This window comes from Drosophila montana, unplaced genomic scaffold, assembly GCF_035044405.1.
Source record: "Drosophila montana isolate Dmon_TW-CO22-7 unplaced genomic scaffold, ASM3504440v1 contig_3200_1, whole genome shotgun sequence".
Taxonomy (NCBI): Eukaryota; Metazoa; Arthropoda; class Insecta; order Diptera; family Drosophilidae; genus Drosophila; species Drosophila montana.
The window spans coordinates 4,719,221-4,736,092 of record NW_026998080.1 but is presented as its reverse complement, the minus strand read 5'-3'; the positions used below and the strand labels follow the sequence as shown (position 1 = coordinate 4,736,092).

At 40.1% G+C, this 16,872-nt stretch overlaps 10 protein-coding genes across 12 annotated transcripts in view; 5 read left to right on the top strand and 5 right to left on the bottom strand.

The window, feature by feature from the left end:
- a (arc) overlaps positions 1–646 on the top strand; it is a 54,768-nt gene extending 54,122 nt beyond the window's left edge. For both annotated transcript variants that reach the window (XM_064686813.1, XM_064686814.1), the window contains 2 exons: positions 49–166; positions 236–646. In XM_064686813.1, coding sequence (XP_064542883.1) covers positions 49–166; positions 236–266 — 149 coding nt within the window. In that variant the 3' untranslated portion in view covers positions 267–646. The remainder of the gene's footprint in view (positions 1–48; positions 167–235) is intronic.
- A 32-nt stretch (positions 647–678) lies between these two features.
- LOC135431806 (tRNA pseudouridine(38/39) synthase) lies at positions 679–3,619 on the bottom strand. Its single transcript, XM_064687133.1, has 5 exons — positions 3,277–3,619; positions 3,122–3,213; positions 2,440–2,934; positions 1,040–1,600; positions 679–973 (listed from the first exon to the last, which is right to left on the bottom strand). The coding sequence occupies exons 1-5, from the start codon at positions 3,555–3,557 to the stop codon at positions 873–875; spliced, it is 1,530 nt and encodes a 509-aa protein (XP_064543203.1). The 5' UTR covers positions 3,558–3,619; the 3' UTR covers positions 679–872.
- A 331-nt stretch (positions 3,620–3,950) lies between these two features.
- On the top strand, positions 3,951–5,118 carry LOC135431807 (uncharacterized). The gene is made up of 3 exons (XM_064687135.1): positions 3,951–4,274; positions 4,324–4,889; positions 4,945–5,118. The coding sequence occupies exons 1-3, from the start codon at positions 4,038–4,040 to the stop codon at positions 5,036–5,038; spliced, it is 897 nt and encodes a 298-aa protein (XP_064543205.1). The 5' UTR covers positions 3,951–4,037; the 3' UTR covers positions 5,039–5,118.
- Lsm11 (U6 snRNA-associated Sm-like protein LSm11) lies at positions 5,061–5,869 on the bottom strand. The gene has a single exon (XM_064687136.1). It carries the CDS (start codon positions 5,840–5,842, stop codon positions 5,081–5,083), a length of 762 nt encoding a protein of 253 aa, XP_064543206.1. The 5' UTR covers positions 5,843–5,869; the 3' UTR covers positions 5,061–5,080.
- Positions 5,870–6,315: 446 nt separating this feature from the next.
- Positions 6,316–8,146, top strand: Marc (Mitochondrial amidoxime reducing component). Its single transcript, XM_064686955.1, has 5 exons — positions 6,316–6,374; positions 6,520–6,619; positions 6,696–7,300; positions 7,542–7,828; positions 7,913–8,146. Exons 2-5 carry the CDS (start codon positions 6,598–6,600, stop codon positions 8,016–8,018), a joined length of 1,020 nt encoding a protein of 339 aa, XP_064543025.1. The 5' UTR covers positions 6,316–6,374; positions 6,520–6,597; the 3' UTR covers positions 8,019–8,146.
- Positions 7,663–9,494, bottom strand: Vamp7 (Vesicle-associated membrane protein 7). 2 transcript variants are annotated; one of them, XM_064686958.1, is made up of 5 exons: positions 9,264–9,494; positions 8,824–9,184; positions 8,523–8,751; positions 8,392–8,459; positions 7,663–8,329 (listed from the first exon to the last, which is right to left on the bottom strand). In XM_064686958.1, exons 2-5 carry the CDS (start codon positions 9,025–9,027, stop codon positions 8,171–8,173), a joined length of 660 nt encoding a protein of 219 aa, XP_064543028.1. In that variant the 5' UTR covers positions 9,028–9,184; positions 9,264–9,494; the 3' UTR covers positions 7,663–8,170. The 2 variants fall into 2 exon arrangements, with proteins under 2 accessions (XP_064543028.1, XP_064543029.1); XM_064686959.1 differs by having other exon boundaries at positions 8,824–9,181.
- A 289-nt stretch (positions 9,495–9,783) lies between these two features.
- Sting (sting) lies at positions 9,784–11,176 on the top strand. The gene is made up of 4 exons (XM_064686956.1): positions 9,784–9,961; positions 10,033–10,586; positions 10,656–10,938; positions 10,987–11,176. The coding sequence occupies exons 1-4, from the start codon at positions 9,889–9,891 to the stop codon at positions 11,076–11,078; spliced, it is 1,002 nt and encodes a 333-aa protein (XP_064543026.1). The 5' UTR covers positions 9,784–9,888; the 3' UTR covers positions 11,079–11,176.
- Positions 10,946–12,100, bottom strand: Orc6 (Origin recognition complex subunit 6). The gene is made up of 2 exons (XM_064686957.1): positions 11,963–12,100; positions 10,946–11,887 (listed from the first exon to the last, which is right to left on the bottom strand). Exons 1-2 carry the CDS (start codon positions 12,025–12,027, stop codon positions 11,209–11,211), a joined length of 744 nt encoding a protein of 247 aa, XP_064543027.1. The 5' UTR covers positions 12,028–12,100; the 3' UTR covers positions 10,946–11,208.
- Positions 12,101–12,862: 762 nt separating this feature from the next.
- Positions 12,863–13,971, bottom strand: Prosalpha7 (proteasome alpha7 subunit). The gene is made up of 3 exons (XM_064687463.1): positions 13,824–13,971; positions 13,202–13,770; positions 12,863–13,136 (listed from the first exon to the last, which is right to left on the bottom strand). Exons 1-3 carry the CDS (start codon positions 13,842–13,844, stop codon positions 12,968–12,970), a joined length of 759 nt encoding a protein of 252 aa, XP_064543533.1. The 5' UTR covers positions 13,845–13,971; the 3' UTR covers positions 12,863–12,967.
- A 205-nt stretch (positions 13,972–14,176) lies between these two features.
- On the top strand, positions 14,177–16,770 carry LOC135432018 (transducin beta-like protein 3). The gene is made up of 2 exons (XM_064687461.1): positions 14,177–14,271; positions 14,361–16,770. The coding sequence occupies exons 1-2, from the start codon at positions 14,246–14,248 to the stop codon at positions 16,741–16,743; spliced, it is 2,409 nt and encodes an 802-aa protein (XP_064543531.1). The 5' UTR covers positions 14,177–14,245; the 3' UTR covers positions 16,744–16,770.
- Positions 16,771–16,872: the final 102 nt, after the last annotated feature.

Sequence of the window (16,872 nt, the reverse complement as noted above, 5' to 3'; positions counted from 1 at the left end):
CCGTATTTTTACCTGATCTTCGATTTCAATTGAATTGACCTATTACAGGCGATGAGATTGTGGAAATCAATGGCCACTCCGTGCAGGGCATGAGTCATGCCGAAACTATTGGACTTTTCAAAAATGTGCGCGAGGGCACAATTGTGCTTAAAATCTTAAGACGAAAGTAAGACGAAGTTAACTAATCAGACTATATCAGCCTATTTGAATTTCATATTCGGTTTACCTATTTCAGACTACAAAAGGCAAAGTCAATGGGCACATAAGGGAAGCATTGGAGCAAATATATATATATATACTCTACATACATATCGACTATAATTGTTAGCACTATTGTTAATATCTGAACAATAACACATAATTCGTTTGAACGTGTTAAATGTACATAGAACACTTGAATTTAGTAATAGTTATGCTCTGGCACCCTGCATATATGTACCTTTACTAGCATACATACTATATATGTATCACTAAATATAACTCATTCAAAACTAGGCTATTTGCATGCTATAATGATGTAATTTAATAAATTAACCATTTTAAATTAGTTAGATAATCTAAGCTAATCTTCCAAACGTTGTACAATTTTTTGAAAATTAAAATGCCTACCGTAAAATGAGTACCTATATATACAGACTTCAAATTATATTTTGAATCGTTATTGATCGAAATAGAGTATTATTATTTATTAAAAAATAAGTGTACTACACGGCGAAGACATTTCCAACTCACAAATCGCTTAAATTTAAAGATATTGGATGTATATCGAGGATACAAGTTAAGAACAGTACAAATTATAGATTCAAGATCTTTATTTGATGTATATGTTTTGTTAATAGTCATCAACCTACGCTAAATACTTGATTAAATTTTTAGCCATCCGGTTTGCTCAAAACCGTCTCCGTTCCTGTATCGCTTGTTACAAGCAGTCGTTGCTTTTTCACAAAATGCTCAATTCGATTTTCCAGGCTCTCTGAAAAAGCATATACATAAATGTTTATTTATTAATCAAACATAATTTGTAAAGTAAAGCACTCACCACATCGCTTGCGCTGCAGAAGTGGCTGATACTGACGCGGCTTGACCGCATCCTGCAGTAGAATTGCTTGTGCTTGGATCTCTTGAGCCTTGTAGTTGCGCTCAAGAAGTTCCTCCAGCTGCACTAATACGTTGCGTATCATGGTGCACTTGACGCTGAACTGAGTCCACTCGCACTGCACGTTCTCGATGAGCTTTTGTAGATTCTCCTCACTGTACACCCAATCGGTTAGATCGCTTTCAGTATTCTCGACGATTTCAGGCTTTGACGGGGCGAGATCCGCGTCATCATCAAGGTCATCAATAGCAGCCGTAGATGACGTTGACGGATTTATTTGACGTGTGGAGTGTGTGCGAAATTCACAGCGAAATAGGTTCAATGGTAAACCAATGGCTGGCGTGTACTGTGGCTTACAAGGATTGCTGACGACGTCGAGCAATTTACTGATGATGCAAGGCTGCTCATGCTTCTGCCCAACAAGCAGCAGCACAGCCATGATGCAGCGTATCTGATGCCACAGGAAAGCATTGCCTTGTATCTCCAAGTAGTACATTGCGTAGCCTGTTGAATTAAAGTTTTAAGTACATAAGTTCCTTAGAAGAATAATGTTGGCAGCTTAAGGTGCCAAATTCATTGAATTGAAATGTGTGTATGTTATTATGTATGTATTTATGTATGGGTGTGTGAATGTGTGTGTATGTGTGTGCGTGTGTCTATGTATGTGCGTATAAATGTATGTATGCATACTTGTAAATTGTCTTCTATATCAATAGCAGACCAATTGGTCTGGTTGCGCGGCAAATTTAAATAAGCTGCCCTCCTCCTCGATTCTCAAAAATTTAAGTAAGGCTTGCAGGCTTCACCTAAGAATTAGACGCAGGCGGCTTCAACGCTGGACGCTGAGGAGCCGGAGGAGCACCAAGGGGCGGAGCAGGAGGCGTAGGTATGTAGTTATGTAGTTATGCATGTATGTATGTATGTATGTATGTATGTAGGTAGGTATGTATGTATGTATGTATGTATGTATGTATGTATGTATGTATGTATGTAAGTATGTAAGTATGTATGTAAGTATGTATGTATGTATGTATGTATGTATGTACGTACGTACGTATGTATGAAAGTATGTATGTACATATGTATGTATGTATGTATGCATGTATGTATGCATGTATGTTTGTATGTATGTATTTATGTATGTATGTATGTACGTACGTATGTATGTTTGTTTGTATGTATGTATGCATGTATGTATGTATGTCTGTTTGTATATCTGTATGTGTGTGTGTGTATGTATGTGTGTGTGTATGTATGTATGTATGTATGTATGTATGTATGTATGTATGTATGTATGTATGTATGTATGTATGTATGTATGTATGTATGTATGCTACACTCACCTGAATTTGAATGCATTTGCAAATCTGTACTATCACATGGCTTTATCGCTGCTCCCTGTAAATTGCGCATGTAATTCGTGACGCCATTGTGCACATCCATTTTACAGAAATTCCTAAAATCTCCATGGCACACAAGCGATTGGCAGGCAATGCGCATAGCCTCAATATCCAGATCCCCTTTGGGAAAGTAGTATCGGTAAGTGCGTGAAATACAGTCGAATCGTGCGCTATATGCCGGATTTCGCAGTGGCATCCAGGACATGCACTGAATGTTTTTGGGCAGCACACGATTCAGCAGACTGCAGTAATCGATTTCAGAGCTGAGCGCCTCAGGCTCCATTTGGACATCAGGCGCATGCTTGCTACGCAAATCAATGGATATCACTTGGCAGAAGGCGCTCACCTCCTTGTCGGTTCGACCGCATCGATGATAGTTTGAAGTAGCACGGGATTCGATCAGGCAGGTACGTATCAGTGCACGAAACAAATATGCTTCTGCAAAAAATATAATTTTGATGATTAGTAAGTGTATTTTCTGATTATTAGATATAAAGTAGATAAGAATAATAAACGCTTTAAAGCTTCCCAAATCATGGTTCCTTGGTAACAATTAATAGAAAAATTTACCTATTCTATTTTCTATTTTATGATGTATGTGTACATATCAAGTATTGCTACTCACCAATCGTATCCATTGAATCCTCCTGACACGCAAAGCCCTGGTAATCCCAGCCGAAATACATTACTTTAATCAGCACATGCCGAGTGTGCGCACTAAAATCGAAACCATAATTAGATGCATAGATTGCAATGAAACTTAAATTGCATTGGACTTACCTGGCCCAATTAAACTTACGTTGCTTGTCTTTCTTTCCAGATGTATCTCTCTCGGTGTCCTTGTGTTTTAATTCTTCCTCATCGTCCCTTCGCAGTAGAGCTGTGTACTCACAATTGTTTTTGTCGTTCTCGTTCAGTTTCTTTTGTAGAAGGTTTTTTAGCTGAAAATTGTACGCCTCTAGCTGCACAATTTTGTCAATTAATTCCGTTTTACTCAGCTGATCGAGCGCCTCGCGGGACAAGCCCTTCACGCGTTTATTAATAACAACTTTCTTGTTCATTGTGCATATAAACAAATGCAACACGTGCGGCTCACAAGCATCTCATGATTGTTGATAATGTATCGATATTAACGATAATTTTAGTTTTTGATATTGAACAGTGCTTATAGACTCCTATTATTCGTCCAAATTTCTCAGTATATCTTGAACGCTGCTATTTACTGCAGTTGGTGCACTTTATATTTATTTAAATATTTATATTTATTTAAATATTTATATTTATTTAAGTTCTTAATCCAAATCAAATAAGGGAGTACAAGTACAAACTAAAATCTTTAATTATTTGAATTAGTTGTATTAATCGAATACAATAGGCTGGATACATCGATACATTTTCGATATCTTAAACACTAATATATCGGCTGTGGGCTGTGTTTAGTATTCAGTGTTTTTACAATTATATGGCAATCATATTGCAGTAGTTTTGTCATTAAATCTTAGACTTCTAAATAAAAAGAAAGAAAATAAAAACCCTTAAATATGCTAGATGGGTGGTACTGTCGGTCTTTGGCTAGTCAAAAGACCACATCTAATAAGACAGAGGGCGAGCATCTTGAAAGTGATGAAGAGGCACATACAAAACAATCAGCAGCAGCTTCTGAAGCAGCGCCACAGACAGCTGCAACAAGCTCGGCATCAACTGGTACAGCCAATGGAAATATAGATTATAAGGAGCGCTACAGAAATTTAAAGCGCAAATTAAAATTTCTCATTTATGTAAGTGATAATGCGTGTATTGGGAACATCATTTAATTTGTGTTGGTAGGAAAACGAGTATTTTCAGGACCTGCTACATACTAATCAACGACGCCTACTGAAAGTGTCTCGTGACCGGTCGTTCCTGATTGATCGACTGTTGTTATACGAGAAGCCTGCCAAGGACTCTAGTGACAGTGATGCGACTGACAGCTCCAATTCCGACGTGGAACCTATGACTTCATCAGTAGCACAAGCGCAACCTGCCTTCGACTCGACGAAGGAACCTGTTACTATGCGACGAAAGCATAAAGAAAAGGGAGATGCAAATGTGTCCGTTCCTACAACGCATCCAGGTGCCGTTGGCGGGGCAACACGTGGACGCAGGCGCAAGATTCCGACTGGCGGCTCTATTCAACATCAGCCGGCTAAGAAGCAGCTGACGGCCACAGCAACGGTGTCGCCCTCAGTGCAACATCAGCTGGCTGCAAAGGGTGCCTCTGGCACCTTGAGCACAGCAGAAATAACGCGCCAACTACAAGAACGTAGACCGACTCCCATCGAACTCATGAGTCCGGAATGTGCCTCCGCTACTGTTCCAGTTACAATGCTAAGTGATGAGAGCCCCTCTAAAATGTACGCGACTTATCGATTAAACGAAATCAATTACAAGCTATTTTTCTTTATCCAGCTATCCAAAGGAGAGCTTGCAACACCTCATGGAGGACGACTCACCCTCGCACGTAGCGGCTGAGGAATGTGTGCCGATGGTATACACAAATTGATGTATTTAAAAAGACTACTCACTAATGACGAAAATGCAACTTTTACTCTTTTGAATTATTAATAAATGTAATTAAAGCTATGTTTTCTCCGCGGACCATCAGTTGGGGAATTTCGCGCCGTAGCTGTACGTTTTTACGGTTTAAACTTTTCACATGCAATTCGGGCACTGTGATGCCCATTCGACGTAGTCGGTTGCTGCATTCATCTGATGCAGGTGTGCTACAAATCTTTTGCTCGCCAAATTTATATTTGCGCCGCTGCCAGACCTCGACAGCGTTTTTCAGCAGGAGGTTCCACTGCTTGTCAAAGGCCACAAGTTCCCCGTCGATCCTGCCGCCAATAGTGTGTTCCTTGCGCAAGTAAACCCGGAGACGCATCTGACCTAGCTTCTCCGCTGTTGGCAAATGTTTTTGCAGCAACGCCAACGGGCCTTCCGCGCCTGCCATATGTGTGAAAAGATTGCGCTGGTATTTCGATTTGGGGGCTCCTTCGATAGGCATTTGATGGGGCTCAAAACGCCGTTCACTCGAAGGCTCCCCTATTGATACCGACGAAAACGGATTTTTGCTGTTTGTTGCCTTCGGAGGAACATCGTTGTTTTTCTGCCGCTTGTTCAGTTGCCAAACGCCGAATTTTACAAGAGCACTTTCAAAAGCTGCTAGATTTTGATACAGAACTTTTGGCGCCCTTTCTGTGACTTTGAAGTCTGCGGCGTAGAGTGCCCGGAGTGGATTAAATTGCTCACTGCCCACATCCAGTTCCTCTGGCGTGTTGCTCTCCACTTCTATATTTGTGTCGGTCATTACTGGGTTGTTATACTGTAAAGAGCATTAATGGTATTCCGCCATTTTTTTTTTGTGAATCGTTAAGGCGATAACCGATAATGATCTTGTGTTGTTATGTCAAAGACTTAATTTTTTGGTTTTTGTGTAGACCAAACTATATTCTATTCTATTTTCTTAATTGCAATAAAATAAATTACAGAATAACAATCTACCTATATCTATCTGTAAGATAGCATCGATCGAAGAAATATATATAGGCTTTTCTCTTCCCATATAATCACAGTCAATAAATATCGATTTAAGAGAAATTCTTGGAAATTGTATGAACTGGAGACAACAATTTTGGTATATATAAAATATTTAAAATATTTCAAAATGAATGTTAATATAAATAAATTTAATACAGTCGGAAAATGCAGAAGCAAGGCAGGGTATTTCCTAGTCGGTCACTACCTACTAGGGGACTCCTGTTTACGTATCAAGTTACACCAGTTGCACTCAAGCCGGTTTTCTACACATTGGTCCGCTGCAAAGCCTTAATTGAAACTTGGTTTGTTGCCCTCTTCCAATATAAGTATACATATGTACATATACTTACATATACATAAACATATACATATGCATATGCATATGCACATATTTACATAGCAACAAAGCCGAATAATCGTTGATTTTGTTTTTGTACCGCTTCGCAGAGCTTTGTGAGCTTTTTTTATTGAAAGAAAGCAACAATTGCGATTGTGCCATCTTAAAATTGATAAGTGGAGGAACGCATGATGGATCCAAAAATATCATGTAAGTAATAATATAATATATGTAATTGAAAATTTTGCAGTGATAAGCGATGTCGATATGACCATTGTGTCCACAGTGAACGGCTTCGGGCTTTCCAACAAAATGCTGATCGGAATGGGCGTCAGCCTGGTCGCTGCAGGTGGCGCCGGCTACTTGATATATCGCCACCTAAATCGGGACCTGATGCCGGTGAAGTGGCGCCGTGTCGGCACGTTGCAGCAGATCAACGTGTTTCCAGTTAAGTCTTGTGCTCCATTGGTGCTTGGTGACCAGGAGGAGTATGATTGTGATGTGCTTGGCATAGGCAAGGGGAATGTGCGTGATCGTAAATTTATGTTACTCAATGATAATAACGAAATGATTACGGCAAGAGGTTATCCGCACATGCTGCGAATTCAACCAAAAGCGATCTCTAATGGCCTGATCTTCAGTGCACCTGGCATGCCCGATTTGGAATTGGACTTTTCAGATTTGGACACGCCCGCCAAAGACGTGCACACCTCCGTGTGGGGCGTCCCGTTGGATGCCATGTTGTGCGGCACCCGCTTCGACAAGTGGTTCTCAGAGTTCATACTTAAAAAGGATTCGGGCTTGAAGCTTGTGTATTACCCATACCCTGTACCAGTGCGTGCAACTAATCCCCGGCTTAAGAACATGCCTTTCATAAAGCAGGACGATTCAGTAAGTACAATATGCATACTTAAACTATGTTAAATTTAGGCTCAGACACATTCATTATCTACTCCCGAAACATCGTAAAAATAACTCTCACATGCATTTTTTTTTATATACCCCAAACTTGTAAAACAAATTGTTAAATGGTTGTGAACAAATGTATTTAAAAGGCAGAAGGATTTGTATATGTTCGGTTTGGAAAACGCAGCTGACAGCAAAAACCAATTCAAATTTATATTACTTTAAGGGCACTTTCAATGATGCAACCAGCTACATGCTTTTGAATTTATCCTCGATCGATGATCTAAACACGCGCCTGAAGCGCCCCGTTGACCCGCTACAATTCCGTGGCAACTTTGAATTGAAAATGGACGTTGATGAGCCTTACGCCGAAGACCACTGGCAATGGATACGCATCGGCAACGAGGCTATCTTTCGTGTAGTTGCACCTTGCACTCGGTGCATTTTCACGAACATAAACGTTAGAACGGCTGAGCGGGACATCGACGGCGATCCGCTGAAAACACTTCGCAGGTAGATGGGCAATATGGGGCATTATCAAAGCCCAATATGAATATTTCCGCGCTTAACACTTAAACTTTTGCCAATCGCTTACAGCTATCGTTTGTTCGACTACCCGTCGCCAGCGATGGGATTGCATTTGGGTCTCCGGAGTCCAGGAAATGTTAAGGCCAATGACATCGTTTATGTGGAGGACAATTGAATCAGAATACTACGAGCGGACATTTTTTTTTAAATATACTTTATACATTCATCTTTATTAAATATAACAGAGATTATGATAGTACGAAAGTTAAATATGTAAATAAACATCGCTATGAACTATAACAATTCGAACTTTCGCATCGCATCGGCCTATTGAATGCACGACTGCCAGGCAAGGCCACCACAGGCCATGCTTACAATTACATAAATAATAAATATGATTACTAAGCCGACGACAACGTAGATGCGAATATTTTTCCAAAACATTTGACGTGCCAAATTGCGCGACGCTTTGCGGAATGCAACTGACTAGTTGATAAAGATTTAATTTCAATAATTTTCCTAATGATTTGGCTTTTAATTATACTTACGTTATTACTTAAGTTCTCTGTTTTATTGACCAACAGCTCCAGTTTCTCGCCCCGATCGCGCAGACTATCTGCGAAAAGAAACGATGGTATAAACAACTGACAAACGCAGGCGAATTTCGATGTAATATTACCAATATTCTTAATCATTATATCTTTCAGTTCGTCAACCTGACCATGTACACGGGTTAAGGTTTCCACATCTCGCGATTGACTATAGTATACCATTTGCTGGGACAGAATTTTGGAGAACTCCGTGTTCATTGCATAGGCAATTGCTGTAGCAACCTGTAAGCCATAAGTCTGTATAAATTTCTGCTTAATGTCCGCCAAGAAGAGAAAAGCGCGTGGAAGTTCAAATTCCTGTGTGCATATGGTAACAAAGAAAAACGATTTACTATTTAGTTAATAATCAACATAAGAAATTCAACTTACGTTGTCGGTTATACACATGTAAATCAGCTTATTTTCGCAAGTGTAATGTATTAAATAGTCGCCGTGTGTGTAGGTCATTTTGTGATTGTGAATGCCAATCCTGCCCATTATTTGTTCCGTTACTTCTGCAAAATTGCCAACACATTCAGCAAACTTAGCCAGCACCGTCGTGCCACGGGCTATAACACTATATAATATCGGCATTATGTGGGTGTTGATGCGAGCAAGACCTAGTTTTTTTCAACCGCAAAGGCGTGGTGAGTAATACGACTTTATACTACTTCCCTCTTATTGTGTTTTATCAGTACAACAAAAAGAAAAAAAAGAAAAACGCCTCGAAGTCGTAGCCAGAGTTTTGCTGCTAAATCAGAGAATTGAAAATTGTAAATGTTTAAGAGTATGCATAGCATTTATGTGATTTTTCTGATTTTGAAACTTACCCTGCGAGAAGTAAATATATAATTAAGAGTGAATGCACTGTAAAGTATTGTTTATCTAATATTTAAGCAATAATATGCGTCATATGTGTGCATGTAAATGGGCAAATAAGTTAATTAGATCATGTTTAGCGAAATATTCTGAAAGATACTATTACAGATTGCAAATGGAATTTTTACTGATTTTTTTTTTGTCATCCCAATAACTGCGGGACAAAAAGGCCTTTGTATTTTTTATAAATGCACTTGCACTTCATTTAATGATGTGAGTTTTGTTAAGATACACCGATAACCTGAATATTTTTTAATCATCGATACATTCGCCGATAGTCGATAATCTTTCTTATTCTTTAGATTTCGTGAACATACAGCAGCCTGTTCGAACAGCTGATTGACAATTGGCGCGAAATGCAGAAAGACAGAGTGAAAACTATTTGTTTAACAATAAATGGCGGCAACATGTCCACACGTCTTGTTTTGTTCTCATGCCCTGCATTACCTATTGCCGTTTAAGCTTTTTGGCTTCATGAATTAATTACATTTATTAAAAAACAAGATCGAGAAGGGAATACCCATATATATTTGTGCACACGAAAGTTTATAGCAACATGCTTTCCGTGCAAGTGTGATGGCAATTCCGTCTGAGGATCAAAGGAGTGATAAGAAGTGTTTGTGCCCAAAGATGATGGGCGTATATATTGGTGAGGACTCTTCGCAAAATCATGAAATCATACAACATTTATTAATATATTTTCGCCATTTTCCGGCGCAGACAACTGCATTCGCATTTCTGTTGTTGTTTTTTTTGCTGACTGTATGCAGCGTTTGTTCTATGTGTCAACTGAGTATCTTATCAATGGCCAGTACTACCTGCTTGAGGATCGAGCAATTACAATTGCAAAGCGCGTTTTTTCGTATCACCGCATGGCAGTATATTTGATACTGGGGCTTGTATTCACCGGACTTGCGCGTTTTGGTAGCACTGGCAATTTAACGCCCTTGCTGCCCAACAGCGCACACCTCATCTACATACCACTTTACTGGATCTATAGCTATGCCCAGCTGAGTCACAGTTCATTGAGCTATGCCCACTGGATTCGCGAATCCCATGGTCTAGATTACGCTGCTGGGATGGCATCTAACTATTTCCATGGGTATCTAAAGCTCTCTTTGCCTGAACGCGGTCACGACGGCTTGCAGAAACGCATGCAAGTATATGAGGACACTCATAATGTCAGATTCGGGCTGAATCGATTGATCATCCTAATACCGGATGAAATGTTTGTCAAAGGCGTAATAGAAAGCAGCTTGCTAGAGAAGGCTAATGTAAGTGTTACTTTAAGAATGGTTTTTATGTTATAGCAAACATTTTATTCTCGGTATACAAAACGTCAGCCTTTAGAGACACAATTTATCAATCGGGCTGGTGTAAATCGCCCGTTCAAGCATGCGGTCTACAGGCTAACCAAGCAAATAAATGGCACAACTTACTACTTTGCCATGGAAGGAGCAACACCTATGCTATCATTTTTTGAATCCATGAACTTTCAACTGTCGGCCACATGGCAAATGCAGGAAATGAAACGCGAAATCTGGCTGAAGTTTTATAAACATTTGAAGGAACTGTTGAACACCTGGCCGGAAACTCGACGTGAAGTGGAACTGATTATTTATAATTGTATGTGTTTTTTCTGCTAAGAGTTTACAATAATATATTTATTTTTAGCTCATAAAACAAACGGAGAACCTGTAGACGTTGGAGAAATACTTTACACGCATGTTTTGACGCATTTAAACAACAAAAAAGTACTCAATTAAACTACTTTACTAAGAATAATGTTAAATATAAATGTATATGTTACGTAAAGTACCACTTAAAGCTTGAATTAAAAAAAGCAATTATATCTAAGCCAAAAGTGGAAATTATCGCTAAGATTAATAATGCATATCACGATTCATTGATATTCTCCTTCACTTTGATTGCCGATTCTTTGAGTTTAGCTTCGGCCATGGCTAACATTCGAGACTTCCATTTTTCATAATCTTCAATCTCAGGAGTTTGACTATTTTTCTTGTTGATCACTGAATTCTCCTGGTGGAGGTCTAGTTTATTATTTAAGCTAGAGGCGACGTCGGCTTCCTTGATATGCTTTGTAATCATGTGCTCCCATTGTTGCTCAAGCTGCTGCCATTGAGTTGGACGCAAATTGCTAAACGGCAAAAGCTTTGTCTTCGACACCTTTTTTTTCATTAAACGACACGCCTGGAACACAGCCATTGCGGCGTATTGCGGATGGTCAGCGTCTGGATTCTCGCGTGCAACTTTTTTGAACAAAGCTAACAGCTCTTCAGCCTTACGCGACACCTCGTTAAGACTGAGCTGCACACAAATATCGTTTACAGAAACCAGTCTATTCAGATCAAGTAATTTCTCAAACATGCGCTTGTTATTAGCGTAATGACTTTTACGCAATGCCGACAGTTTGAGGGCTTGCTCCTTGTCAAATCCAATTCCAAGCAGACATGACGCAAGGTCCGCGCACAAAACAATTTTCCCATACTCATTTATTTGTAGTGGAACGTTCGAGGAGCGAAGCTCCAACAATCGCAGTAGCTCAGTTGTTTTTCTAATATCCAGAGATTTAAAGATTCATAATTATTATCGTTATCGTTATTATTTACTTATTATTGATAATACTTACTCTAAAACGTTGGGCTCATCATTTAGACCCATTTTCGAAATTAGCTGTTCAATTAATGTCACCATTTTACAACCAAAACTATTTACTTCTGTTTAAGTGTTTACCTTTTTTGGCGCGAAAGAAACAGATGTGCACTGCAACAGCGTTGCCACATTTTAGAAATAAATTAAATGCTCAAAATATAATGCTGCCATAGTTATTAAATATTCAATAAAAGCATAAAGGCTGAACACTCAAGCAATAGATAGATCTAGACAAAAACAACTGCGGATATACTATCCATTGTTTAGTATCTATAATGTATAAAGGAAAGTAATTTTAAATGTACCCTTATTGTACCCCCACATTTTCTCCTTTCTCTCTTTGTGCATTTATTTGAAAATGAATAGTTACCGATAAAACTTTATCGTGGAAGTCTGAATTAAACCCCTTCTGGAAGACGACATTCTATTTCGGGCACAGCCTTTATTTATATTTAGCATCTATCATTAACTGAATACGGACTATATAAGCTCAGGAAATTAATATATGTTTTCAATTCAAAACAAACGTGTAGCTAGTTAAAATTGGAGTTTTTCTTTAGCGTTCAGTCAGTCGAAGATATATAAACATAATAGTGCAAACAGTTTTGCGAGGTATTCATCCTTAGTAAAATGAGTTTATATGGGAATTTGGGAAGTGTAATTTAACAACATTTTCAAGTTAAGCCTTATCACAATCGAGCCTCTGCATTTTCCAGCATACAATCGCTCCAAACTATAGTTTTTCAATCAAATCATTGTTGTATGTCATAGAATTTATATATAATGCAGATCTCCGAGGTATATTCAACCGTTTGATCTCTTAACTTTTGAGTTGACACTTCTTAAATGTAATTTAGATAGTAATTAAACTAAATAGTTATAAATTGGGCAAAATCGTTTCTGTATTTTTTGACATTTGCGAATTATAAAATATTATATAAAGCCGATTTAGAATCAGATGAACATATTTCAAATTTTCAACTTAAATCTCATTATCACCATCAGCTGTTTTTGCATCTTTGCCGGCTTTAATGGCCAAATGACTCCATAATGCGTGGTTGATGAAATGCACTCCATTCGTTTCTCTCCCAACTATGCCCATTTCAAAGCGGAAATCTTTGTTATTTACCTCGTCATTTACTTGATAAATGCTGAAATTGTAAATACAAAAGAAGTTAATAACCATAGCCGTGAGTCAATTAGCGATATGTCGTACATTTTACCCCCAGTTTGCACCAATTCATCAGTGCTCATGTCGGCAAATTTATATTTTTCCATCTCTGTCTTAGCCTGTTGCTTGGCCTTGCCGCTGGCACATGCAAAATAGCCAAAAGACGTACCGGACGGCTCAATTTTGTATATCTGCGGTCCATCTGTCTCGTCCCACGAGGCAAATATTACAGACAGTCCAAATGGACGCACAGCGCTGTACAGTGTGTATGCGTGGACGTAGGCGGCAACGCGATCGCATAAATGTTTGAGAGGAATAGTGCGCTCGAATTGCTGACGGAAATTTGCTGCTTCCTGGCGAGCAATATCAGCCACAAAATTACCATCGGCCATGAGTCCAGCGATGGCCATGCCAATGTTCTTTTCAATGGTAAATATGCGACGCGCTGCATCTACTTCATAAAGTTTGTCCACTACAATTTCTTCAACAGCAAGAACAACGCAGTCCTTGCCTCTGATACCAATTACGGTTCCGCTCTTTTCCACTGCTTTGGATGCATAGTCGATCTGAAAGACGCGACCATCCGGAGAGAATTGCGAGGCCGAAAGATCATACTGCAAAAAAGAAACGTCTTATGTCTGATGTAATTTTAATACTCCATACTTACCCCAGTGCCAATTGTACTCATGTTTTTTTTTGGGAATTTGAATTTGACTCTGTGTTAACAAAATTGAATATATGAGGCAAACTTGCAAACAAGTAGGGACGATGATTTGACGGCTTTTCATTTGACAGCTGCAAATCATGCTCAGTGTTGCCAGACTTTTCAATTTTGTTAAGTGTTGAGTAATTCCAAACTAATATTAAGATATAATGCAAACTGTTTAAATATTTGACGATCAAAATAATGATGAAAGAAAACCCAAATTATTACAAAACTAACTGCTAATTAATAACACCAAAAATATTTATTATTCGGTTAGTACTTGATCAAAATATGTGCAAATATGAACTAGTTCTTTTGGAATATTCCTCCCAGCTCCAATGCACACGAGGTGGCCTTTTTCAATTTTGTAAACAAAAATAACCATGCTGTCAAGTGTGGCTGAAAAACGGTAAGTTAAGCGTAAAGATCCCTTAGATTATCAACCTAGATTTGCATAAATTACAGTTACATTTTAACGGTTTATTAAATGCTTTTCAGATATGCGGCTGAAGCTCGCTACACAAATTTTTATGCGGGAAGCGATATTACCTGGAGTGAAAATGGGAAGCACATTTACTGCCTGAATGGCGACGTTGTCAATCAGGTGGACGTCGAAACATCTCAAATTGTGAGCAGCTTTGGAGTAAACGTTTCCAACAAAGGTGAGTCTGTTGGAAATGCGGGAAAATCAAAAATCTCTGAGGGACTCGAAGGCATTGAGGTGGACGAGGACAACATTTACTGCTTTGCAATGTCATCGGAGCATTTGGTTACCGCACATGGAAGTGGCTTGCTCCGCCTATGGGAGTTAAGTACGCAAAAGCTGGCTAAGCTGTGGAAGAGTCAGCACAAGGGGCCTGTTGTCCGAATCGAGTTCAGCCCGTGCGGCAAGTTCATCTGCACGAGTGGCGGTGCAGATGCTACGTTGAGACTTTGGGATTTTGCTAACAACAGTTGCCTGTGCGCTTTGAAAGATTTTCCTGGCCCATCACTTGTGTTGCAATTTCACCCAAGTCCCTTAAAAAGTGAAATTTATGCTGTTGGCGCCGATAACACGATATACTGTTGGAATTACGAGACGAAGACAATGCTGCATAAAATGCGGGGACACATCTCGCAAGTAACAGGCCTAAGTTTCAGGAATGCAGCAACCGACTGCAGTCAACTGGTAACAGTGAGTCGCGACAAGGTGCTTATCGTTTGGCAGCGGTCCGAGCAGGCGAACAGCTGGATTCAGTCAAAGACTATACCATTGTATGAAGAACTGGAGGGCGTCACTCATATAGCCGATGGTGCACAGTTGCTGGTCGCCTGTGGCTCTGGCAAACTGCAGCAAATTGATACGAAATCGTGGAAAATACGGGATCTTTTTCTTAAGACAGAGTTCGAAATAAGCCGGTTACTCTACTGCAGCAGCAAACAACAATTGGCGCTTATTACAACTGAGCAAAATATAATCATATATGATGTGAACACCGAGAACGAGAGTGCGGAGGTTAAACTAGTGAAGCAGCTGGTGGGCTACAATGATGAGATTTTGGATATGTGCTTCCTGGGGGACAAAGATCGCTATTTGGCTGTGGCGACGAACAGCAAGCACTTCAAGCTGTATGACACGGAGCAAAACATGAATTGCCGTCTGATTTCCGGGCACTCTGACACAGTCATGTCATTGGCCGCGTCACAAAATCTGCTCATCTCCGTGGGAAAAGATTGCAGCATACACCTGTGGAAGTTATCGTATGAGACAGATTGCCTGTTGGAGCCGCTTACCCAGCAAAGCAAATGCCACACGGCCACCATTGGCTGCGTGGCCATCACACACAACGGCGCCAAGGGCTTCGCCTCCGCCTGCCAGGACGGTAGCATGAAAGTATGGCAGCTATCACGTGACAAGCAGGATCGCAACACATACGCGTTCTCTCTGCGGTATGCTGCGTTGGCCCACGACAAAGAGGTCAACTGCGTTACGTATGCGCTCAACAATAAGATTCTGGCAACCGCATCGCAGGACAAGACAGCAAAGCTTTGGAACGCGGACACAAACGTGCTGCTCGGTGTGCTGAGGGGCCACACGCGCGGTGTGTGGTGCGTACGTTTCTCGCCCGTCGACCAAATTGTGGTGACCTCCTCGTCGGACTGCAGCCTGCGAATATGGTCAATTGCCAATTTCAGTTGCCTGAAGCGTCTAGAGCAGGAGTGCACTATACTGCGTGTTGAGTTTCTCGATCACGGCAAGTTCATATTGTCTGCTGCCTCCGATGGTTTGCTAAAACTGTGGAACCTTAAAACCAACATTTGTGTTCAGTCGATCGATGAGCACAGCGATCGCGTCTGGTCTGTGGCGGTTTCTGCGTGCAGTAACCGCTTCTTCTACACGGGTGGTGCGGATTCGAAGCTTATTCGTTTTGATGACGTCACTGAAACAGTACGCAATGAAGCCTTGGACCAGCGACAGGCTATTTTGCAGCAGGAGCAGACCCTCCACTCGCTTCTGCACGCACAAGAGCAGCTTGAGAAGGCCTTTAAGCTTGCCCTAACGTTAGACAAGCCAAAGGCCTCGTACGACATTATTTGCCATTTCATGCGCAAACGAGATGCCGATGCTGTGCGTCACCTGGTGGATCAACTAAATATGGATCAAAGACTGGTGTTGCTGCAGCACGTTAAAGCGTGGGGCACCAACTCTCGTCACTCATATATTGCTAACCTGGTGCTGCAACATTTGCTGGGAGATGCTTTGCTCAACACTTCACAAAGGTTCTACAACAATGGCAATCTAGTTGAGGTTTTAACTCCCTATGTGCAGCGGCATTTCAAACGGGTTTCCGAGTTAAACAAGGATCTAGCTTTTATGGAGTTTATCGTAAAATGTATGTAAAATTACATTTTTTCTGTTATTGATCTATATGATTATGTGTTTTTATTTATTTTATATTATCTATCTGTTTATTAATTAACTAAGTTAAACAACCAGTTACCTTATATTATAAAGGTGCACACTAAAACT